A 13,668-nucleotide genomic window follows, 5' to 3' on the forward strand; every position below is an offset into this window, starting at 1 on the left:
AAATTTGCCCCAAAATATAAGCACTGCTTATAAGCACTGCTTATCGTTCGAGGTATAAGCCGTATAATCCACTCCAAGATATGCGGTTATCAAAGAATAATGCATACCGGTCCAAGAAGGAAAACAAAGCCTTTGCGTTGTGCATTATTGTGAATTATTTTCCATAATCTACAATATCCTTTATACAGTAACAGTAAAGAGACAGAGGGAAGAAAGATAGTAGTGAGATTGAAGGAAGCAGAGAGATGCTCTAAATCTCTTTTGTTGAGAGCATGAGCGCTCCCCCCTTTTTAGTTTTTGACCTAATTTCTTACCATTACTTTCTCTCTAACATCTACCTTCTCATCTTGCTGAGTGATAAAACTCTGCAAAACATGTGGTAATTAGAGCTGAGCTTGAGCGGGTGTTAATCCTACATGTGGGACTCCCTCCATCCCCAAATTCCAAACAGGCCAGGCCATTACAGGTCTGATTGGGTAAACACAAGGGCCAGTGGATCATGGTGAGGTAATAGTAACAGTAGACTCCTCAGCTCTGCACCACTAGAGCCCTTGGGGCTCAGGAGGGTCCCTAAGGCCTGAGGTATACTTGATTGTGTGCATCGTGTTGCGCACAGAAGATAGCCAATCTTCAAGCTCGCATTGTGAGCATCTTTGGATATCATGCCAGTGGCTCTCAAACTGGTGTCCGTGGACTCCCAGGGGTCCTTATTAAGAGGGTCGCGGGGGGGGGGGGGGGGGGGGGTCCCCAGCAAAATGAGGAACAGTTTAAAAACACTTGTTTTGAAACATTTTGGAAAAATCTTGAAAATCTTCCCTTGTGTTTGAGAAACACTGATGTAGTATGTATTTTAGCCAGGGGTCTTCAATGTTTTCAGGCCAAGGACCCCTTAGTTGAGAGAGAGATGAAGCAGGGACCCCCACAAAATTCCATATAGTTTGACAGCACAATCGTCAGTGTATTTTGGATTCATGTCAATTTGTGTTTTCAGATATTTAACCACTTGAACCGTCAATACTTAATATAAAAAAGGAGAAAAAAGTTTCTATCACTCAAAGATTTGGAGGAACCCCTGTAGTAACTCTGAGGACCCCCTAGGGGTCCCGGACACCCTGTTGAAGACCCCTGTATTAAGCAAAGACAGAGAGTGTGTGAGGGATGCTTGCGCTGCCTTGGTGCTGTGTATCTCAACCAACCCTTCAGACATAATGCAGGAAGTGCTGGCTTAAAAAGCCAATTGCCAGCTTGTCCTCGTTTAACTTGGGCATTACGTCTCAAAGCTTTGGGGATTTCAACAACCCATATTCAGGGATTTACAAGAATTTATCACACATGTTGGGTCACCTAATAAATAGCCAGCTGTGCAAGAGAATGGTCCAAAAAACAAAGATTTATTTCCACTGGCAAAATAACGAGAATCATCTGCAAATAAAATACAAAAGAGATACACCCATGAGTCATGTTTTTGTAATATCTTTAACAGATATGTAACCATATGAGAATGCATAGACAAAGTGTACACCATGCGTGGACACAGGCCTTGAAGTGCTACTGCTACAGAGGCAATTTGCAAAGGAAATATAGTCTTGTCTCATATTTAAGCTTTCAACCCAAGATGGTATTTCAATTCATATATTATTTTCTCAGTCGTTAAACCTAGCTCCAGCTCTCGGAAGCCTCTACAGTTCAAAGGCTACGGTTTGAAGAGCACATGTGGATACAGCCCAGGCTCTCATGAAATAAATGCATGGATAGGAATCATCTTGTTTCTGTGGCTTGCTATTGATGAACATCATCGCTGCCCACACCACAAAAGTCATACAACGCCTCTGAGTGGTTTTATTGACCTCATACAGTTCTTAAGGCAAGGACACTACCCACTCTGCCTTTGGAAAAGTAAGAATAGAATCACATATTGCACCTTAGTACTTATATTGATTGGAGCTGAGAGCAATTTGCAGTCTGAAAATCCCAGTGCAACATCCATTTTCATTCTGCATTCTTACGCTTATTAGTGTATCAATAACACACACACACACACACTGACACACACACACACACACACACACACACACACACACACACACACACACACACACACACACACACACACACACACACACACACACACACACACACACACACACACACACACACACACACACACACACACACACACACACACACACACACACACACACACCCTACTACTACTACTACTAGTAAGACGCCTCAAGGCGACATGCCATCTGGCCAGTGATGTATATCGGACCAGTTACCCATATATGGAGACCTCTGGTACCCATATATGAAGATCTATTTACTGTATATGGAGATATGCTGTGAGAGCCCAAACATGCTTATTCAGTTATTCGTTATGTGAAAGTCCTATGATGTCTATGACATCTGACATCATACCCTTTTATGCCCATACTTGGATATCCCTGTCTGTAGAACCAGCCACACAGAAATGGGCTGTCTTGGCCATCTGTCTTGGCCATATATGGATTCTGTTAGTGTGGTATGTGGCCGATGTGGCCTCCATATTTGGGCATTCCCATATGAAGTCCTGTTAGATATGGGCTTAAAGTTAATATTGATGACATCAGGGAACTCCATATATGGGCATACAAGGGATTCTGTTAGTGAAGCCAGAGCGTGATGTCAGAGCGGCAAACCCATTCTGTTAATAGTGGTTCCCCTAACATCACAGGTGACATCACAGTGATGTGTCAGGCGTGACAGAGATACGGACAAGTTGTGCCGGTTTTCATAGTTAACTGCGATCTACAGTCGCATTTAAAAAATGTTTTTTTTTCTTCCAAAATAGTAAAAAATGGCAAAAAAAATGTTTAGGGATGGACGAAAATAGAGCCCAGAGTCTCCTGCAGAATATGTCCTCCTGTCTGCTCAGCGCTCACCCTGGTGGAGGATTGGACAGGGTTCGTGGAAACGTCTGGCTTAGAATCTATTCTTATGTCTGATGTCATTGAGTTTTGTTGGACTTCAGCGCTCCCCCGACGTGAGCTAACATGAGCATGCAGGGGCGTCACAAGGGGTAGGAGAGTGGGACTGAGTTACCAGGGCCCAAGGTGGAGGGGCCCTAGTAACTTTAGCTATTGAAAAATAGGAGATATACAAGCTCTTGTATACAAGCTCAGTCGTGAAAATGTGGGCAAATCTAAGATTATGTATTTTTAAGCGGACATTTGTAACTCAAATTTTGCTTCCCGGGGGGGGGGGGGGGGGGGGTCCCTGGAACTAAATATTTTGAGATGGGGGTCCGTGGCCAAATTCATATCGTTTTGGGGGTCCTTCACATGAAAAAGTTTGAGCATCACTGACATGGAAACATGGGTTTCTTGCACACTTTTTCAAAAATAGCAGATCTACAAGCTTGCAGCGCGGCACTCGGTGCCGCGCTGTGAGCTTGTATATCTGCTATTTTTCAATAGTTAACATTCATGGGGGGCCCGCGGTGAATCCTTGTACCCAGGGCCCAGAGTTTGGTGTGACGCCCCTGTGAGCATGTTCTGAGTTCTGACAATGTTCTGTGGGCGATCCACGGCACCGCTCGCAATCCAACGCCAACTTGTCTGGGAAATGATGATGTGACGCCTTCCCTGCCTGTTTCAATGTGCCTCTCTTTGTACTCTCTTTGCCTGTTCTATTCCCTGACTATCTTACTCTCTCTCTCTCTGTGTCTGTCATTCTTCCTCCAAAGCTGAAGGCTTGAAATGCAAGGAGCAATCACCACATGCATCAAGTGTCCCAGCCAGGTGGCATGAGTTTATGTTCATGGCTACAGTATGTGGCACACAACACGCCATACCCAGCAGTGCATAGGGGGCCTCTGTGAATCTAATCTAAATGCTTCCCCCGTCATACGACGGTGTCGCGCCTCGAAAATAGCAGATCTACAACAGTACACGCCCAAGCCTGTAAATCGGCTATTTTTTACGTGCGACTCAGGCTTAAAGCAACGCAGGAGCAACCAGGAGCAGTGGGATGCTAAATCACCCCGTTCTCAAAATGCCTATCGCTGACTGCTCATCTGGCTGTGAGAGGCAGACAAGGAAAAGGTTATTTCCTAAATGGCTTTACCGGGAGTGGGGTGGGGGTGTCAACGACTTGTCGCTCTCAAAAGGGTGGCAGCCATGCGTCATCATTCTGCCACACACCCAGAGGGTGTGTGTGTGTGTGTGTGTGTGTGCGTGTGCGTGTGCGCGTGTGTTTGTGTGTGTGATACAAAAAGGTAGACGCCTCCTTCGGCTCTGGGGCGTCCGTCTTGGGGAGAGTGTTTTTTGCAGGTCGTTCAGTCCGAGTGATTAATATTATAGAGTTATTATTCCACTGCCTTAACTTAAGGCAGTGGAAGCTTTTGACTGGCTGCGAGGAGGTGACGGTCCGGGGGACGGAGATACAGGTAAACCTAACCTTAACCCTAACCTCAGTAAAACTAACGCTGGTGAATGCTAACCTGCCGTCGCTGGTGAATGCTAACCTGGTGAATGCTAACCTGCCGATGCTGGTGAATGCTAACCTGGCGAATGTTAAACTGATCGGTGCTAACCCCAGTTGCTTTTTTGTTACACTCAGTCTTAAAGACCTGCAAAAAATACTCTCCCGTCCGTCTTGGAGGACAAGCAATTTTTAAGGCAAGCTTCCTGCTGAATTCTGAAGCACGCTTCCGTGTGTCACACGGAAGCGTGTGACACTCGGTTGAGTTGAAGTCCCGGAAAATATGCGCTGCGATTGGCCAGTAGTCACTTTGAGTGGCAGCGTGCTTTTGGCACTTCCGCATAGGGCTGTCACAATTATTACATAATCGTCTAATCGTGATTATTTGACATTATAGCAATTATTTTGTCATAATCGTCATAATCGTGAATGTTGAAAAATGTCCGAAATAGTGGAAATAGCCGATCTACAAGCTCACAACGCGTCGCATCGCGACGCGTTGTGAGCTTGTAGATCGGCTATTTCCACTATCAATGTTATTTTTTAAGTAGTAAGTTGTCAAATATGTCATTAATTTCTTTGTGTATTTAGGTTATGTGTCATATCTGCCATGTGCAACTTCAAAGCCTAAAAGCCAAACAGAAATGTAATTATCAACGACAAATACACAATTAAATCGTTAATCGCCAATTATTTGAGTGACAATTAATCGTCATGTAAAATGTCATATCGTGACAGCCCTACTTCCGCACTTCTGCCTATCCAGTTTGACGGGTCGCTCCAATTAACTGCAGCGGTGGATGAGGTATCTAGCTTTTGATATCTGTGTGTGTGTCAGCCTGTCAGGTTTATCAAAAGAGATCTGACAGTTGCAGCTTATTCAGAACACTGCTGCTTGAGTTCTATCTAATACCAAGAAAGTGGATCATATCCAGTTCTCAGATCTTTCCCGGTCTGTCAAAGAATTGATTTCAAAATGCTACTGTCCATTGGTCCATAAAGCATTGAATGGCTTAGGATCTAATGTAGGGTGGCCAGATATCCCGATTTGGCTGGCATTGTCCCGATTCCCGATAAATATCTCTAAACCACTAAAGCGCCTTTCAGACGGGGCGGGGCACGGGTGCCACGGGCTTTCTCGCTTGGATGAGCGGGGATCGCACCACGGTGGAGACACAAACACAATTGCTCTGCGAGTAAACGCCGGGTGGCATTTCACAAAGATGAACACAATCCAGCTCTTGCCTCCCGCGAGCGCGTACACAAACGAGCACACACGCAAGAATTTCACGGGGCCGCGCCTGCTCGCCTCTCCACTCCCTCAACTTCTCCGCGCGGCCCAAATAATTGTCCGCCTCTCATTGAAAATGAATTACTAGGGAGCGTCAACCGGGTCCCATCTGAAAGGCGCTTAATATGTCCCGGTTTTCAACATTCACTACAAAACTGTCCCGGTTTTCAACATTCACTACAAAATTGTCCCGGTTTTCGCCACAATTAAAACAACAAGAGTTGTTTTCAGTGGTGGCATAGACGTTCACCATGTTCTTTTCATGTAAACATGTTCACCTAACCAGTCAGAAAGCATGACAAATGCATTGCGTGTCTGAATTCGACGCTGAGGCTGATATTTTTGTTTGTCAATCAGTTGTTGCCTGTATGCAACACCTATGGTGGGCATACATACATGTGCGTCTGCATGAACGTGCATGAATAGGCACGTGTGTGCGCAACAAACATGCACGTTGATTTAACAGTCCTGTATTGATGGACTGAATACACCCTAATCTAATACATTGCATGCAATACAAATAAATGAGCCTTGCCTGCATGTGTGTGTGTGTGTGTGCTCGCGTGTGTGTGTGTGTGTGTGTGTGTATGGGCTGGACAAAGTTTTCATCTCCTCTTCTCCAATTTTCTTTCAACATCCGAGACAATCTAATCCTTTCAATTAATTCTGTTGTCCAACGCAGTGGTCCAAAACCAATATCACGCCTCTAATCTAACCAGGATAATTTCTTTCTCTGTAATTGTTTATCGAACCCCAGATAAACCTAAAAGGTGCACAGCTGAGAGAAATACACGAAGTGAGACCATTCCACTCAGCTGGTCTTATAGTTACAGAGAGAGACAAGAGAGAAAAGGAGGTTGGTCAAAGAAAGTAGAAAAACAAGAAGTGAGAGGGAGACGAGAAGTAAAATACGGACAGAAGCAGAGGATATATCGTTTTATTCTGTCTCCTCCACAGTTTAACTTTGAATTATAATATGCTGTAAGTTAAGAAGTTCAAGCTGAACTTATGAAGAGAGTCAAGATACCCCTTAGGGTGCCCCATATTCACTTTGCAGAGAATATTAATGTTACGGCTGACCGTAAAGCAGTTATGATGATGTTAAAGTATGCACGTGTGTGTGTGTGTGTGTGTGTGTGTGTGTGTGTGCGTTGTAGTGTCTGTGTGCATGCATGCATACTGTACATGCATGTACAACAGTAATATGAATCTTTTTTTGCCGCAGTTACAGCATAATGCCAGGAGCCAAACTCTGAACTGCGGTCCTTTCATCTCCATCTCCTCCACACTGAAACATCTCTCTACATACATTATTGTATTCCAAAAAAAAAAGAACCACTCCCAACTATTTTTGCGCTGAACTCATAGAAACCTTCACTCTCTTCTCTCCCACTTTCTTTCATACATCCCCCCTCCCCAATAAATACATGAATTAAATACAAATAAATGCACCCAGTGTGCAGAGTACAACATGATGAAACTGTGCTGCTCTGACAGGGAGGAGGTGGGAGGCCACAGTGAATGGCTCACAAAGGATCCAGCGGCAGACATCAAAGAGGTGCTGCTCTCTTCCAAATACACCCCCACACAGTACACAGCAAAATCCTCTGTGTTAATTTAACTACGAAAGAGTGTACAAAACCCCTGTACGCTTTCTGAGTTACAAACGGATAAATTAACACCTTTCGCTGGGTAAAATCTCATTCTGGCATCTTCGTTTAGCACCGAGAGAGAAAAACTGGACCCGTATTATTATAATACTCGGCTTTAAATGGACACTCTGGATTTTACTGGTGCAGAAAACTATTTTTATCCCCCGGTGTTCACACATTAGACAACCCTCCGGGCGGGAGGTTTAATGACCCAGCGGCAAGAGCATGTGTGAGATAACACCCCCTATATTGTACTATATATTTTTCTACTCTGATTATGATGGTATAGCTCTATTGATAGCTCTGTAATGAACACCACTGTGCCGCTATGTATTGAGTTTTGGCCCCATTTATGCTCTGCCATACGACAGTATAAAGCCAAAGCGGGTTTCTGATGGCTGACAATCAGTGGGGCTTTGTAGTAATTAAACGCGGCCTGACTGATCCCCCCCCCCTGGATCAATGAAAAAAATATACACACTATTATATAGGCCTATATATCTAACTACCAGTAAGACTCCCTAAATCAGGAGATAAAAGACTGTCAGGTTGCATACCCAAACTTTAGAAGGCAATGGTAGCCAATAATTAAGGAGGGAATATGGGAAATGGGACAGATCCATGTTGATGACATGACTTTAGAGATACTGTGTACCGCTTTGCGTGATTTTAGGGCAAAATCTGTAGGAGCAGTGTCCAAAATGTGTTTGGCAAGAATCAGACTCATGGTGGCGCTAGAAGAGGGCCATGTGAGAAATGAGGGGTGGAGGTTGTGGTTTGGCAGCCAAGGAGTGTGTGTGCAAAGTTTGGCATGGACAGGGCAACGGTGGCGGAGATATGATAGGGGAAAAGTGTGATGTGATGGACAGACTGACTGACAGACAGACTGACTGACAACCGGTAGAGGTTTTGATAGTAACTGCAACCTGACGGTCCGGGTCGCAATTAATTTACCGAATGTGTCCGTCCGTCTGCATGCTGACATCACTGATACTACACAGTGTTGCCACCATGGTAACAGCCGCAAGCTGAAACGATGCCTACGTCACAGACGTAGACAGGTATTGCACAACTGGACATCAATGGTGGCTGTCCTGCCCAACGGCCACCAGTCTGGTATATATATATATTTGTGTGTAGGCCTATATATATAGGCGTGTGAGTGTGAGTGTGTGTGTGTGTGTGTGTGTGTGTGTGTGTGTGTGTGTGTGTGTGTGTGTGTGCTCGCGCAGGCCCATCATTTGTTTCTAAGGTGCACATTAGACACACATCATCAGGACCACCACCATCATCATCATTAAGAGCTGTGATTATAGGGACTGTCACCATAATGAGATCAGCAGTTCCAAGCACCAACAACAGCCCAATGAGCTGCAAACACTGCATAGCTACATTCACATGTATCATTGCCAAAGTTCTTTTCAGTTGGTTGATGGTTTATTTACTTTGGGATTGTGCTACTGTACATCATCACCTGTCAGAAGAAACCCCACAGGGACCTGACTGTGCCACAATTTTCTGCTGGCCTGTTCCCTACATGTCATCTTTCGCTTGTATCCTCAGCAGCACATAGAATTTGCCAGTTATAACAGCTGCTTCGTTGTTTTGGACATGACCGTGTAAACTCATTTATGCAGATTTTCGGACCAGCAGCCACTGCATGGTCAGTCTAATCTATACCCTGTCGCATGACGGTGTCTCACCAAAAATAGGGAGTAAGCTTGCAGTGAGCTTTAAGGTCTGGTGTTTTCAATGAATCGGGCTTTAGCCTGACTTCCTGCTATTGTTCCATATGTAGTCTATCTCTGAGCAGGAGACAGTCAACGCACAGGATGCATACAAACAAAACAAAAACTATTATGTCCTCTTTTGCAGATATATCAAGGAGATAAAGCTAGGCCTATAGCCTACCGGTATAGCCCGACTTAACAGTCATCCGGGTGGGAAGTTGTGTTGTGGAGGGCACCTAACCTGCCCTCATTCAAGATAGGGATGCTGTGATCTTGGCTATCATCCCAATATCGGCCAAAAAACTTAGATCAGATCGGATAGCAGCGAAAATGACTGATCATAAATATGTGCATTTATTTTTGTTTTATTTTATTGGACTTATTATTTATAGGCCTATATATTCCATTAAATATATCAAATATGTGCTATATCGGATCGGTATCTGTATCGGATCGGTATTGATTGATTGATTGATTGAAGACTTTATTAGAAGTTTGCATAGGAAAAGGTTTCATGACAGTACAGTTCACTGGTACATGGTCAACTAAAAGGAGATACACAGGAAACCTTCATGTATCGGTATTGATGATATCGTTAATCAGGTCGAAAGTGAAAAATCTAGATCGGAACGTCTCTAGAGTTCATAAACGTATTTCCCTTTGGGTTTTCCAAACAAGTTATAGGATCTTTTAAGATTAATTCTCCCACTCCTACACTCTTCATGCGCTGATTGCGCTCATCCAGTCAGGACAACACAGCCTCGGATTCAGTAGCCTTAAATCAATTTCACAGCATATAGCCTACCGAACTCACGACCACCAGTGGTAGCACATTTAATGATGCGTTCATCATCCATTACTCACCTTGATTACTGTAGGAGCCGGTGATGTCCAGTCCTACTGCTGCCACCGACAGGGACAAGATGTGGAGAGCAGCCAGAAAGCATGAGTTATCCGTGCGCCAGTCTCTCATATTGCCTGGCTTTGGGGGAAAGGGGAAAGCGCAGGGAGAGGGCTCGGTGTCTGCTATGACAACACGAACATAGTAGAGTAGACAGTTCACTGATCTGGACACAGTATACAGTCCGTGTAGTTGGGGTGAGGTCGGCTAACTCGGCTTCACTTCACTCCTTCCAGACGCAGCAGGCTGTCAGTCACCACTCAGTGCAGCCAGTCAATCAGTTGGGAAAGAGAAGACGCTGTCAAAAAGTTTTGTTTACAGCATCTTCTAATCCGCGCGTTCTGCGCGCAAAGACGCCGAGCGAAAAATAAAATAAAAAATAAAATCAGCTACTTTGCTGCTGCCGCTGCATTACGGTGTTCCGTACCGTAGCTGAATGGAAATTCAGCATAGCACGACAGACAGAAAAAGGAGAGGATGTTTAGAGAGAATTAGTAGTAAGTCACTTGCTGCTCGCTCCCCTCGCACTCGGAGCGGAGGAGCTTGGCGTTGCCATGTGCTCCACGCTGGGCGTCGGGTCCTAGCGCCGTGCGTAATCAGAGGGGCAGCCAATCATAGTCAGGGGATTATTTCAAAATAAATTAATTACCAAAAAAAAAATGTCTTCACCAATGTGTTTGTAAAGTCAAGGTGTCTAGAGAAACACACCTCACAAAGATTGAAATTCAGTTTCACTTGGGGAATCTGTGACAGCCGCTAACTTTACTATCCAGTAAAAAATAATATGGTAATAATAATATAAAAATATGTATATAAAATAAAAATAAACCCTTGGGCTAAAAACGTCCCCACAAAAAAATGGTTTGTCATGACCTGGAAAAGTGGCTATGGCCATTTGTAGCACAAGGAGTGTTTTTCGAGTATAAAACAATGCCTGCAATGGATTCAGAATCATGAAAAAATCCTAGTTTGACCCCTTAGGCCTAATCCCCCCCCCCCCCCCCCCCCCAACATTCAGCAGCTGCCTGTCACAGATATGGAAACTGAATTTCAATCTGAGATGTGTTTCAGACACCTTTACAAACACATTGGTGAGGAAATGGAATAAATTCAATAAATACATTAATTCAATAAATACATTTCCGAAATGTATTTATTGAATTAATGTATTTATTCCCAGATTTGTCATTATTTTGATAATATTCCCTAACTATCAGCTGTGCACAGGCCAACATTACATTAACCTATAGTACATGTGATGTGTACAGTACATTATGGCCAATACATTTATGATTATTTATTTATTTTATATTCAAAAGAAATCACACCTAGCGTGAAGTGAGCAGTGTATGAGTTAATTTCATTAAGCATCATCACACAACGCTTGGCCAATATGAGACCCTGAGTGTACAACAAACTTTGAGCGCTTTGTCCGTGCCAAGATGTAGGCCAGATGTAGGCCAAGCTTCAGAGCCCAGACAACAAACTTTGAGCACGTTTGTAGTTTGTGCCAAGATGTAGGCCACGCTTCAGAGCTCGGACATTTTTTGGGGCCCGGACAAAGCCAGATGTTGGAGCTTAGCTCCTTCCAGGAGCACCGCTCAAAGATGTTTATGCCAAGAATGTCTACAGCAAATATCACATGACAATTGTATCTACGTTTAAATTGTTTATGGTTTATGGCATTTAGGGCACCGGAAGGGAATAGCTAGATAACTCCAAGGACATTCAAAGATTGGATTAGAGATTTTCACTCTAGCCCTGGGCTAAGATATAAGCCCACCCACCACACACACGCACGCACGCACGCACGCACGCACGCACGCACGCACGCGCGCGCGCGCACACACACACACACACACACACACACACACACACACACACACACACACACACACACACACACACACACACACACACACACACACACACACACACATCTCTCTCTCTCTCTCTCTCTCTCTCTCTCTCTCTCTCTCTCTCTCTCTCTTCTCTTGCTATTTACAGTGGCCTAATTCTTTATGGGGACTTTTGTATGCCCCCCAAGGGGGAGAGGGTGTTTTGCTTTAAAGGTGTATTCAGTGATAATGAAAGTGGCCAGGGGTCAACTTGTCCCTTACTGGCCTTACAGCGTGGAAATGTTTCGTTTTTTATAGATTTTTTACACCATTATAATGTTCTCGTTTTGATCATTAGACCCAATCACTGAATATCGGTAGGCCTACGTCTCCAGCTTCAGGATATGTATGATACTGATTTACTACGAGACTGTGGCATTTTATGAGTTCAGTAGTTTACAATCTAGGCATTTAGCAGACGTTCTTAATTCAGAGCGACTGTGGTTCTCAAAACTTTTATTTTGACCATCATAAATACAATCACTGAATATACCTTTAAAATAGTGGAGTGTAGAGAGACAGGGAACTCAGAGAAGTAAGAGTGGCGAGAAAGCGTGTTGGAGTCGAACTTTGGGCCTCACAACTCACATGGTGCACTTTTAGGCACCTTTATGGTGGCACATAAAGGTGCCGACTGGAACCAAAAGTGGTTCTTCAGATTGAGCAGAGTATCTTGCTCGGGGACACTTCGACGACACTATAACGTATAGTGTTCTTATTTGGATCATAAGACCCAATTTCCGAATGTCAAGTCTCCATGTTGTCTTAGAATATGTATGATACTTATTTACTGCAACCCTATGGCACATTATGAGTCCGACTAGTACTAGTGGTTCTCAAACGTTTTATTTGCAAGGGCTCCCTGTGTTACTGGTAGGCCTAATATTATTGTCCACTCATTTTGTATGTCTGTGACAAAAAAATAATTTTGCGATGGCCCCCTAGGTTCATACTCTTGGGGATCATGTAGGTGAGTTCCAAATTCCATTGCAATACAGGCAGTATATACTTTTCCATATACCAATTTAATTGTTAGACGACACTCTTCTTGTTCTTGTTCTTCTTTTGTATACATTGTACTGGTCTCAGTCTCATTATCTGGAACAAGGCTAGACATGGCTGGAGCAGCGCTGAAATGCACATCATCAGAAAGCATAGATGTTGTACTGTTTGGAAGCCTAAATGAGGGATGTGCTCATGCACATATCCGTGAGCCAGGGGCGGTTATTTGCTCTACGCAGACTACGCAACTGCGTAGAGCCCCAAGGCAGAGGGGGCCCCCTGCTGGGCTCATTATTCTGAGCATTTAGAAAAAAAAAGTGAGTCTCTAGCTCATTCCTGTCAAAAGTTATGGTTTTTTAAAGAATTGACCAACTGCTCACTGGAGTCAATAGGTTTCACACAGAGATCAAACTTCCTTCGCCAAACAGGAAGTGCCCTTCACCAAACAGGAAGTGCCTCTATATCTCATGAACCGTTTGTCGCATAGACTCGGGGCTGGTGTCATATGACTTGATTAAGAGTCCTTAACCTTAATTGGCGCTTCCTTTGCCAAACAGGAAGTGCCCTTCGCCAAACAGGAAGTGCCTCTATATCTCATGAACCGTTTGTCATACAGACTTGTGGCTGGTGTCATATGACTTCATTAATAGTCCTTCACCTTAATTGGTTTAACTTAGTCCCGTCCCATCTTCTGATTGGCTGTTGCCCCTTGTGACGTGAGTAGAGCTGCGAG

At 44.1% G+C, this 13,668-nt stretch overlaps 1 protein-coding gene across 1 annotated transcript in view; it reads right to left on the reverse strand.

Moving 5' to 3' along the window:
• The window catches only part of adam12b (ADAM metallopeptidase domain 12b), a gene marked incomplete at both ends in the record, with an annotated part of 157,014 nt that extends 146,907 nt beyond the window's left edge, over positions 1–10,107 (reverse strand). Inside the window, one exon of the mRNA XM_080740712.1 lies at positions 9,999–10,107. Within this exon, the coding sequence (XP_080596838.1) occupies positions 9,999–10,107 (109 nt within the window). The remainder of the gene's footprint in view (positions 1–9,998) is intronic.
• Positions 10,108–13,668: the final 3,561 nt, after the last annotated feature.

The sequence above is a fragment of the Nannobrachium achirus genome (genome assembly GCF_963921795.1).
Source record: "Nannobrachium achirus genome assembly, chromosome: 13".
Classification (NCBI taxonomy): Eukaryota; Metazoa; Chordata; class Actinopteri; order Myctophiformes; family Myctophidae; genus Nannobrachium; species Nannobrachium achirus.